This window comes from Rhododendron vialii, chromosome 2a (genome assembly GCF_030253575.1).
Source record: "Rhododendron vialii isolate Sample 1 chromosome 2a, ASM3025357v1".
In the NCBI taxonomy this organism is placed as follows: domain Eukaryota; kingdom Viridiplantae; phylum Streptophyta; class Magnoliopsida; order Ericales; family Ericaceae; genus Rhododendron; species Rhododendron vialii.
In genome coordinates, this window is record NC_080558.1 from 39505696 (window position 1) to 39517877 (window position 12182).

The following is a 12182-nucleotide window of genomic DNA, read 5'->3' on the forward strand; positions in this document are numbered from 1 at the left end:
GCGGTGTAAAGAATTTATTCTCTAAATAAAAATGTTTTGAAATGAAGTTACCTTAGAAAGAGGGATAAATTATAGTTAATCCCCTCTAACTAAGTCTTGCGAACACTTTACTCCTTTCAACTTCTTTTTTTGGTACTTAACCCCATCTAACTATTGGAAATGCTAAACCAACGAACTTCCCTAACGGAGAGAAAGTAAGTAACAATTTTGCCCTCTATTGAAAAACAAGGAAACAGATGAAAACCCAATGTTATCGAGTCCTGGATAGGAGCAAAAAATGGAACATGTCAACGCCTATCTCTCTCTGTCTACTTCTTTAACCCTTCTTCCACTTTCCTTCCCTCCCCCCCCCCCCCCCCCCCCCCCCCCCACACTCTCTCTCTGTGTGACTAACTTCCGTTCCACTGAATTTTTCTTCAATTTCCCCCCCCCCCCCCCCACACTCTCTCTCTGTGTGACTAACTTCCGTTCCACTGAATTTTTCTTCAATTTCTTTCCACTATATTTTTCTGTATGATGGGTAACGGATTGGGGAAAATCGGTGCTTGCTTCACTAGCGACGATAATCGTCGCAAAGACCAGGCCGTACTAGGGCTGCAAACGAACCGAGCCACTTGCGAGCGGCTCGCAGCTCGGCTCGTTAGTGGCTCGTTCAGGTTCGGCTCGGAAGTTAAACAAACGAGCTCGAGCCGATTTTTTCAGCTCGTTTTGTAAACGAGCCGAGCTCGAAGCTAGGATAAGCTCGGCTCGAGTCAGCTCGCGAGCCGGGGTATATATACTTAAATTTAAGATTTTTATTGTTATTTCATAATTTGTTTTTTCCGTTTTCACTTTCTAGTCAACCAAGGGAAGTGAGAACACACGCACAACAGTACACCCTCGCTCCATAGAAAAATGAAAGATATATACCTTCACAATCAAAATATTTTTGGTTATATTAGGCCTATGCGATGATATATATACATTTTTCGTTAGTTCGTTAAGGCTCGTGAACAAGCTCGAGCTCGAGTCAAGCCAAGGCCTGCTCGGCTGGAGCTCGACTCGTTAAGTTTTCATTGAGCTCGAGCTCGAGTTCGTTAAAAATTTAATAAACAAGCTTGAACACCGTAAAGCTCGGCTCGGCTCGTTTGCAGCCTTATCAGGTACCTATCGGACATGGTGACAATGGTTTTAAACGCTAGTATGAGGGACCGATCGGGGTTTGCGCCGCGATTCTGCCACCGGTCGAGCGACGACGAGAATAAGTCGGAAGTAACGCCAAATTCAGGTGCGGGCGAGAGTGGGATCTTGCAGAGGTCCATCTGAAGACACATCGTGACGATGAGTCGACGACGCTTTTCATACACAAAACCTAGTTTGAACCTAGCTGTAAGTGCAGCGATAAGCGATGGAGAGGGTCATCAGAAAAATTAGGCAAAAGAGATATACTAGAAGGTAAGAAGGAAGGCTCAAGGTGTCCCCATAGTTCTTTGCCTTTGATATATGTTCAGAATTGGAATTCCCAAAGCAAAGTCATTCTTCCCCGAAAATCGGATGCAAAGAAAATCAGTATTTTATGTTGGGCTTGGAGATGATGGTGGATAGTTCGCCAACGGGGAGGAGGGGGTTGCTGGGCCCACCGCGAACCAGGTCATTGCTGCCGGACTCGTTGATCTAGTGGGACTTCACGACCAAGCCACACTCCGAGCACACGGTGTCACCGGCCTAGTGGTCGTACACCATCTCCGTCGCGAATTTGTTTAGGTATATAGGTGATCGGAGGGATTTTGTGATGGGTGATTGGGTGTGATTTGCATTTCCGATTGCGGATTTGCTGATTTGGGTCGTACACCATCTCTGTCGTGGATTTGCTTGTGTATTTGGTTTCCGGCCGAGTGGTCTTTGTTTTTGTTTTCTGTTTCGGATGTAAACGTAGAGAAGAACAAAAAGTTTCGCATGTAGATGTGGAGAAGAGAAAGGGCAATAATGTCTTTGAATTTTTTGATGAGAGGGCATGTGAGTTACATGTGACATTTTCCATCCAATTTGTAACGGAATGCAAACGGAAGTTATATTTCCATTAGTTTGAGGTGGTTAAGTACCAAAAAAAAAAAAAGGTTTGAGGGAATAATGTGTCCCTGAGACATAGTTTGAGAGGATTAACTATAATTTACCCTAGAAAGAAAGAAGAAAGTGCTGAAATAGAAATAAATCTTTTAAAATTGTTAGTCAACAATTTGTGGCATACATTTTCACTCATCTCAAAGCTTGTTTGCTAGCCGGATTATTTGCCTGAATTAACTATTTGCCTAGACTAAACTAATTTTGGACATGTAAGGGATAGGAGTTTGGTGAATACACTCTCTCTGACTCTCTCTCTAACCTAGCCGCCACCAATATCTTTCATCCCATCTCCCTAGGGTTTCACACCCTTGTATGGCGGTAGGAGGAGAAGACCTCTATACTTTTTAATTTTTTTGTTTTTCTTCCATCTCTTTAGGTCAATAACTTGTCGTTTGATCCATGAGAGTTTTGTCTCTTGTTTTCTCGAGAGTTTAGTTTCAACTTTAGACAAATATTTGTCTACAGATTGTGTTCTCTTCACAGACGATGTTACTTCACAATGATATATGTGCCAACAAGGCTCTTACCTTACATAATGTTTTTGACAGGGCAATTCATGGAGGCTCGTCAAGTTTGTAGTTTTTAAGAAGTTCGTTGGTGAGTTTATACTTAGTTAGAGTCCATCTAATCATCTATGTATTTGTTGTCTTTTATCTTTAGCTAGCACTTCATCTCTTTTGAGATTGCTGATTCTCAGGATGAATATATAACAGATCGCGAGTTCCGTTGTTTGCGTCAGACTCAACGTTTGAGTCAGGGTAAAATACATTGACTGCCTAGTGTTTTTCTTGTTTTCAATAGTTAGATGATTATTTTGGTTTTGTCGAAGATATTTGTAATAAACTCCGTTATGTAAGTACCGCTAGACTATAAAAAAATAAAAGCTAACTCTGGACTAGTTAATCCATTGTTTTGGTAGGCATTACACATTTGGACTAATAAATCCTGAGACTAATTAAACAGTTCCTCTTCAGCTGGACTATTTATGGCCACCCAATCATCCAAATCATTAGTCCCTCTTCTAAAACTACTCAAATTACTCTTTTCTGCAACTTCCATTTGTTGAGAGACTTTGCCAAACTACTCTTTTCCATCCACTAGAGCTTTCTCCCCTGCACCAGTACTCCCACCGCATTCCTGATATGGGGCATGCATAGTAGGCCTAGCCTTTATTCCCCCCACTATTATTCACTCTCAAAATGGACATTTGTTCCACAATTACAAATGTTGAACCTAGATTTTAGAATGCCTACCCATTACTTTAAGGATGACATGTCCATAACTGGAAAAAACCCGATTACTATTAAAGAAATGTGAAATGCATAAGAGACAATGAAGGTTTCATACCTTAAAAGTGAAACACAGGAGGAATCCATGCTTTGTCAAGATGGTTGTTTCACCTGCCTCTCCAGTGGAGGTGTGAGTTCAAGCCCCAGGGGGCGTGACTAGTGTCCAAGGGTTATGGATAGTCTCTGGACTCCTTGTGTACTAAGAGCATCCGCAATGGGAATAATCAAAATCAATAACCAAAATGTGTCACGTCAGTATTTGATTATCCATTTAGTTCATAATCAAATTTAACAACCTTTATCTCCACATTGGTTATTTTTGCATCTCTATAAAAAAAAACCCCATAGTACGCAATACACCTATGTCCAATTTCAAACGAGTTTCAATCACACACCCGACCACACCAAATTATTCGTCTCGATGAGACGATTCTAAGGTCATCCACAGTGGTATAATCAAATGCCAATTATTTTTAAAGTTAACGATGTTGGTGCAAAAGATTACTCACAATGGTATAATCAAACTTAGCAACTGTAACGCCCCGATTTTTTGAAAATAAAATCGAAGGTTTTAAATATTGATTTCTAAAAATTTATTGAATTAAAATTCAAAATCCAAACCGGATAATTCACCCTAAAGTTTTGTCTATTACAAATTATCGTAGAATTACTGAAAATAGTCTTTGTGGTAATAAACTAAACAAAATAACAGAGCCATCTTCTAAGTTTGGTACGGATCCCAAGCATATTCTGGCTCAGCTCCCACCTCTGGGTTCTCTTCCGCATAAAACTGATCACCTTCGGGATTTGGTGTCTCTTCTTGATTATCTGCAAAATCTGGCACGGAAGCCAGGCAATCCGTACCTGAGTGAACGAGTTCACCCCGAAGTATAATCCAACTCAACTACCTTTCTTACTTTACAGTTAGCATGCAGCAAGATAATAATAGTGCGAAAAAGTAATACAGAGTTTGTTCCACATAAATCAGTTCATTACTATCCATTAACTTGACGTGAAATCTAAGATCCCTCCGCGAGATCTTTCCTCCCTCAACCGCTAGCCATGCTCGGTCCCATGAGATCACTTCCCTTTGCTATCGCCGATGCACCTAAGTTATGTACCGAGTATGCATCCCAATAACTACAACAAGGGGAAAGCTTATCATGCCTGAATCACAACCAGGGTTTTCTATCTTATATACCACTTCGCCATCATCACTGGATACACGCCAGTTTATCAATTCATCACTGGACACACGCCAGTTTCAATCTCATCACAAATCTCAACATCACGCCTGCAGGCAATCTAGAAATAAAACTTTCCAATTCATCCATTATCTAGTATCGTCTAGGTGAATTCTACTCGCATACCACCTCATGTCTCTAGGGTCCAATCTAGCATTCAAAATCAAGTAATAGTGCAATATACAATTAAAACGAATAATAATTGAAACAAACTACAAGTAAACAATCACACAACCTTTTATGAATGGGTCGTTGCCCTTAATCTCGTATGGTCACAATGTCAATAATAAAGTAAGAGTTTTAAAAGAAATTAAAAGGGAAATTTTATGGGCTCTTATTAATTAATTCTAAAATAATAGATTAATTAAAAACTAATTAAATACATTAATTAGATAAAAATATTGAAATAATTATCATGACTTTAATAAGAGTCCTAAAGGTCCTATGCAACCAGTGGAGTGTCAAAAGTTAGGTTCGGAGGGCCACGGAATTAATTTAAATAAAGACGTTAAATAAAGTGGCCGAAAGTGAAGTAAATAGATAATAAATAATTTACAAATTTAAAATATGCTATGGTTAACAAAATTTCATCTTCAGAATATAAAGAGTCTAAATAAAATTATTCGGGTATTTATAATAAGGTTTATAAGGTCGTAAAGAATTTTTGATCGGAAATGCTATAGAAATAACAATAAATAGTAAATTAAATAAAAAAATATTAATTTAACAAAATATCATCTTTGAGATATAAGGAGTCTAGGAAAAATTAGTTTGGGTGTTAAAACGTTGTTTGGAAGGTCGCAAAGATTTTTCGTTTGCAAACTTTGATAGATAACGAATAAATAATTTAATAAATAGATAATTAAATAAAAAAAATATGATCTTAACAAGTTATGATCTTTGATGTGTGAAAAGTCTAGGAAAAATAGTTCGGGGGTCAAAAATAGTGTTCGGGATGTCGAAAAGTCGATTCGATCAAAAACTGTACCCACCGCAAGGTCTGACCGGGTTGACCTTGCGGCCCGCAACGTCAGAGACCTGGTTCTTGCGGCTGGAGCAACCCGAAGGTTGCGGCCACAAACTCCATGTCAGATTTCGTTTTTTTGATTGTTTTGGTTCGGTTTCGATGCATGGGACCACGAGGGCTATTGGGTTAAGTATAATAACACTTAATATACTTAGAGGAGTGTTTGGAAGGGATTATAATACCTTGGTTTGGATCGAATTGATTTTAGAACGAAACTTGATTTTTGGAGAAGACAACTTCAGTTTTGGCGATCGAGGGATCTTGGGCTCGAATTGAATGATGCTTGGGGATGCTTGGGGTTGAGGGAAGAGATTGGAATGATCAATTCAGGTCTCGGTTGGTCGTGGCTATGAAACTCACTTTTCTCTCTCTTTCTTTCTCTCTCTAAAACTCCATGGATTGGAGTTTCGTTCTCTCCGAATTCTCTCTCTCTTCTGGACTGGTGGGGCGTGGAGATTTTTGTGGTATGTCCTAGGGTCGGATTAATGAGGTATATATATAGGAGAATTTTTATAAAAGTTGATAAAATTGAGTTTTAATGGAATTCTAACTCTTGGCTTGAGATGGACGAAATAAGGGTGGAGATGTGATCAGGGAGAGGGAGTAGAGTCTGAGTAGGAGAGGGAGAGGTGGAAGGAATTTCGTAATATGCATGCATGCAAATAAAAATAAATAAAATAGGATAATTAGAATAGGATAATTATGTTTGTAATATATATCCTATTAAGGAATTAATTATTTTTATTATCAATAATACTAATTATATGATATTATTATTAATAAAAATATCGGGTTGTTACAACCTATCCCCCTTAACAAAATTTCGTCCTTGAAATTAGAGTGTACCTTTAAGAGGAAACAGATTCGGGTAGTTGGCGCGCATAGTATCCGTTCGTTCCCAGGTTGATTCCTCGATTCCTCTATGTCACCAAAGGATTCGGACGAGTTGAATGGTTTTTCCTCGAATGCACTTCTCACTATAGTCTTGGATTTCCACTAGCTGTTCCTCGAGAGTGACGTCCTCGTTGAGTTTGATGTTTTCCTAATTGATGATGTGGGAAGGATGTGCCATGTACTTTCGGAGCATTGACACGTGGAACACGTTGTGAACTCGGTCCAGTTGTGGCGGTAGTGCTAGGCGGTATGCCACTTCTCCAATTTTCTCGAGGATCTCAAAAGGGCCAATGTATCGTGGTGACAGTTTTCCTTTCTTTCCGAATCGGATAACTCCTTTTCATGGTCTGATCTTCAAGAACACATGTTCTCCAACCTGAAAGGTCAATGGTCTGGTCCTCTTGTCAGCGTAGCTCTTTTGTCGACTCTGCGCGGTTAGGAGCCGTTGGCAAATGGTTTGGATCTTTTCTGTCGTCTCTCGGACTAACTCTGGTCCTAGTAAGCTTGCTTCTCCCAATTCAGCCCAACAAACTAGCGATCGACAAGGTCGCCCATACAGAGCTTCGTATGGTGCCATGTCTATGCTGGATTGATAGCTGTTATTGTAGGCGAACTCAACTAGGGGCAGGTGTCGTTCCCAACTTCCTTTAAAGTCCAAAACACAGGCGCGGAGCATGTCTTCTAAGATTTGGATTGTTCTTTCGGATTGTCCGTCCATCTGTGGGTGAAATGCGGTGCTGAGACGAAGGTCGGTTCCTAAAGCTTTCTGCAGGCTACCCCAAAAGGTCGATGTGAATCATGAATCTCGATCACTCACGATGGATACGGGTACACCGTGTAATCGCACTATTTCTCGGATGTAGAGCGTGTTGAGGGAGTCCATCGAATCAGTCATCTTCATGGGTAAAAAGTGGGCGGATTTGGTTAAACGGTCAACTATCACCCAAATGGCGGTGTTTGATTGTGGAGACCTTGGCAATCCTGTCACAAAACCCATGGCAATATATTCCCATTTCCATCCAGGTATAGGTAATGGTTGTAGGGTCCCACCGGGTTTCTGATGTTCCGCTTTTACTTGCTGGCAGGTGAGGCATGATGAGACGTATTTGGCCATATCTCTCTTGATTCCAGTCCACCAGTACTGTCGGCGGAGGTTTTGGTACATCTTGGTGCTTCCTGGGTGGACGGCGAAGTTGGAATGGTGGAATTCCTTAAGTACTGCTTCCCGGAGGGTACCGATGTTCGGTACAAAGATTCTTCCCTGGAAGCGGAGGCTCTTGTCAGCGTGAATTTCCCACCCAGCTGCTGCTTTCCCAATTGAGAATTGGTGTCTGATGAAATCACACTCTTGTTCAAAGGTTTGGGCTAAAAGGATTTCTCGATGTAAGGCTGGGGTTGCGACTACAGCGAAGAGACACGCGTCGGTGCCCTCTCTGGTAGGCCGTAGTTTGAATCTGTTAAGGTCTTCCATCATCTTCCATTCTCTTATAGCTAAACTAGCCACTTGTTCTCGGTTCTTGCGACTCAGTGCATCAGCGACTACGTTTGCTTTTCCAGGATGATAGGACATCGTGAAGTTGAAATCCTCCAAGTATTCCACCCATCTCCTTTGTCTCATGTTCAGCTCTTTCTGGGTAAATAAGTATTTCAAACTTTTGTGGTCCGTAAATACCTCGAACTGCTCTCCGTATAGATAGTGTCGCCAAGACTTTAGGGCGAATACTACCGCTGCTAGTTCCAAATCGTGAGTTGGATAGTTCCTTTCATGCGGCCTCAACTGTCGGGATCCGTAAGCAACTACTTTTCCATTTTGCATGAGTACAGCTCCCAATCCATCTCTGGATGCGTCGCAGTACATGGTATACCCTGCGTCTCGTTCAGGTATGATCAATATAGGAGCGCTAGTCAGCCTCTTCTTAAGTTCTTGGAATGATCTCTCACATGTTTCGTTCCATTCAAACTTAACCCCTTTTTGGGTCAATCGCGTCAATGGTTTTCCTAAGATGGAGAAATCCTGAATGAATCTTCCGTAGTAGCCGGCTAATCCAAAGAAACTTTTAATCTCGAATACCGTAGAAGGTCTTTTTGCTTGCGACCTTAATGTGTGTTGCAATAAGAATGCCCCAAGCGTAGGGCTAGGTCGGTTGAAAGCATAATAATAATACCCAGAAGTCCAGGGTCGAATCCTCAGGGAGCGCATCCATAACTTGTCTCAGAGATTAGCTTGAAGAGAGTTTTAGCGTTAGGACCGCCAACCGATCTTCGGCATTTAGACAGCCAACTTGAAAGATTTGGTTAACTGGCTACTTAACCTAACTACGGCTTTTTGACTGGAGGTTAAACTAAAGGCTCGGTCTAGGGATAACTAACAACCATAACGCAAAGATAAGCTCGATTCTTCTCTTTTTAACGAAAGTGTTAAACATGTCTGGGGTCCTTTTTGAGCATTTAGACAAACACGAGGAGGGACATAGCTCTAGGTATCAAATGTGGCAAAAGGATTAACCCTTGCCTACATTTGATCCAAGAGAGTAACACCTCAAGGTTTTGATTCATAAAATAGGTCCATGCCATGTTTAAGCTGGAAAACAAGAGTTCTCGAGAGGAGAACGAGCCCACCCCTGGTTACGGGATGTTAATCATCCCATAACCTAGCCTTGCTACACTACTCACACATAATGAAAGGAGAAGTGATATGGATTAGGATTCGGATGAGAGAACACGAAATCATGCTGAAAACAGAAATAAAAACTAGATTAATAAGGATCCCGATGGAACTTACAACATTAATGAAAGCAATCCTCCTCCAAATCTCCCAATCAATGCTCCATTAATAATGGAAAAAAGAGTTTGTGAGAAGAGGCGGTAGAGAGAGAAAAGAGCTGATGTCTAAGAACATAACATAACCCTAAAAACGTGCAAAAGAGTATTTATATCACCCCTTTAAAGTTACAAAAGAAAAAGAAAAAGAAAATAGAAATCTGCAGAAACTGGGGCTTCCTACCGGTAGGCATTGATCTCCTACCGGTAGAACGGCTTCGAGCAAAAAGGGGGACACTGAAGAATCCGGCTTCCTACCGGTAGGCATTGATCTCCTACCGGTAGAACTTGAATGGTGCAACTTTGTGACCTCTCTGATCAGGCGTTGGACCGGTAGAGCAGGCCCTCCTACCGGTAGGAATGAGATTATACCGGTAGGCATTGATCTCCTACCGGCAGAACTTTCTTTTCTACGAATTTTGATCAGCTTCTTCTGGACTTCTCCAAACTCTCCGAGGCTTCGACACAGCTCCTCCGGACTCCGCTATCGCTTCATTTACCCCACGGGTCCCCGAATCACGATGGGGTAAGCTCATGGCGTTAAAATCGCCTTATTAAAGAAAAGAACCTGCAAACACCAAAAACGCACCCTTCGCGCAATATCATTCAAAAACATAGAGTTATGCGCGCGCGCGTGCCAAAAATGAGCGAGATAAGCCCGAATATAACCACAATTGTGGGCTTATCACTTTTCCAGTCCATGACTGCTTCTACTTTGCTGTCGTCGACTGAGATTCCTTTCTCTGACACTACGTGTCCCAGAAATTTGACTTCTTTCATCCAGAATTTGCACTTGTTGGCCTTTGCATAAAAATGGTTGTCTCGAAGTACTTGGAGGACAATTCTCAAATGGTCTTCGTGTTATTTCTTCATTGGAGAGTATATAAGGATGTCATCGATGAACACTACTACGAATTTGTCCAAGTACGGCGTGAAAATTTGGTTCATCAGGCACATGAAAACAGCAGGAGCATTGGTTAGACCAAACGGCATGACTATGAACTCGTAGTGTCCATAACGCGTGCAGAACGCCGTCTTGAGTATGTCGCAATCCCGAATTCGCAATTGGTGATATCCAAATCTCAGATCAATCTTTGAGAAACAAGTCGACCCTCTCAGTTGGTCAAACAAGTCGTCTATTCTGGGTAGAGGATATCGGTTCTTGATGGTAACTTTGTTGAGTTGGCGGTAGTCGATACAGAGTCGAAGCGTTCCTTCTTTCTTTTTGACGAAAAGCGCTGGAGCTCCCCATGGTGAGGTACTAGGTCGGATAAAACCCTTCTCTAAGAGTTCCTGCAATTGTGTTTTCAACTCTCGTAATTCTGCTGGAGCCATTCGATACGGGGCCATCGAAATTGGAGCCGTGCCGAGTTGCAGCTCGATGGTGAAATCTAATTCTCTTGGTGGCGGTAATCCTGGTAATTCTTCTGAAAATACGTCCTCGTACTCGCAGATGACGTGAGGGAGGCCCAACTCCATTCGGTCCGTTTCCTCCAATGTGAGACTCGCTAACCATCCAGCAAGCTTCCTATGCCACTTCGTTTTGTATGCGTGGGGTGCAGAAGGGTCTTGTCTATCCCCCTTAAACTTGAAACTCGTTCCATCTGGTGCATAGGTTGTCACCATCTTTCGATGGCAGTCTATGACAGCTCGGTGTGCAGTTAACCAGTCCATCCCGAGTATGACGTCAAAGTCCGTCATTTCGATTACTTGTAAGTCGTATGTTAACCGCAGGTTCGATACTTTTAGTTCGCACCCTTTACAGATTAGTACTATCAGAATCTTACCCCCTAGTGGTGAGGTCACATGCATAGTTGTCTTTAGAGGTTCAGTTTCTAATTCAAGTGTAGATACACATATGGCAGATATGAATGAGTGCGAAGCTCCAGAATCAAATAGTGCTTGAACACATGTAGTAAAAAGAGTGAGGGTACCTTGGATTACTGCAGGGTCCATCTCCTCTTCTGTTCCTTGCAGTGCAAACACTCTTCCAGCATTGGGCTGGATTGGCCCGTTTGATCCTCTGTTCTGAAAAGGGCGAGTTGGCGGTTGGTTCCACCCACCACGAGGCTGGTTCTGTCCCTCGGGTTGGTTACCATTCCAAACCGGCCTAGCTTGATTCTGATTCTGATTTCCAAGTCCTGTAGTCCTGACCTGATTTTGCGGCGGTCCTCCATAGTTTCCAGCGCCGTTCCACTTAGGACAATTCCTCCTTATATGTCCCTCCTCTAGGCAGTAATAACAGCGGTTGTCTAGGTTTTGATTCTGGGGAAGGGGGTTGCAGTTTGGTCCAAGATTAGGGTTTAGGCCTCGGTTCGGTGCTTGGATCTGGTTCGAATTAGGGTTAGAGTTTCAATTGAAGCTTGGATTGGGGTTTCTCCAAGCTGGGTTGGATTGTATCGGTTGTGGGCAAGGGTAGTTTTGGTGGTAGGGTTGAGAGGTTAGGGTACCCCGGTTGGTAAGGTTGGTGCGGATAGGTCCTCCAACTATAGATATTGCCTTCTTTTGTTCACGCCTTGTCTTGAAATCCAAGCTTTCTCTCTCCATCTTAAGTGCGCATTGTACCACTTGTGAGTAGGTGGGAAGTGTCTGCGCCACCACAGCTCGGCGTGTCTCATTGAGTCCCCACTCAAATTTTCTCGCCTTGTCGTCATCAGTAGGTATGATTTTTGTGCCATAGCGAGACAGTTCTTCAAACCGTGCTGCGTACTGGGTCACTGTCATTGTGCCCTGCTCGAGGTTCATGAATTCCGAGGCCAGTGCTTGTTTGACAGGTGCTGGAAATTACTTGTCAAGGAAAATTTC

At 42.2% G+C, this 12182-nt stretch overlaps 1 protein-coding gene across 1 annotated transcript; it reads right to left on the reverse strand.

The window, feature by feature from the left end:
* Positions 1-10238: 10238 nt before the first annotated feature.
* On the reverse strand, positions 10239-12101 carry LOC131317519 (uncharacterized). Its single transcript, XM_058347068.1, has 2 exons — positions 11828-12101; positions 10239-11605 (listed from the first exon to the last, which is right to left on the reverse strand). The coding sequence occupies exons 1-2, from the start codon at positions 12099-12101 to the stop codon at positions 10239-10241; spliced, it is 1641 nt and encodes a 546-aa protein (XP_058203051.1).
* Positions 12102-12182: the final 81 nt, after the last annotated feature.

What these genes read in the sequence shown, in the direction of transcription:
- LOC131317519 (XM_058347068.1), bottom strand. Translation starts at nt 12,101, where the DNA reads ATGACAGTGACCCAGTACGCAGCACGGTTTGAAGAACTGTCTCGCTAT. An exon ending in CACCAACCTTACCAACCGGG is followed by an intron (nt 11,606 to 11,827) that starts GTACCCTAACCT and finishes ATTACTGCCTAG; the next exon opens with AGGAGGGACATATAAGGAGG.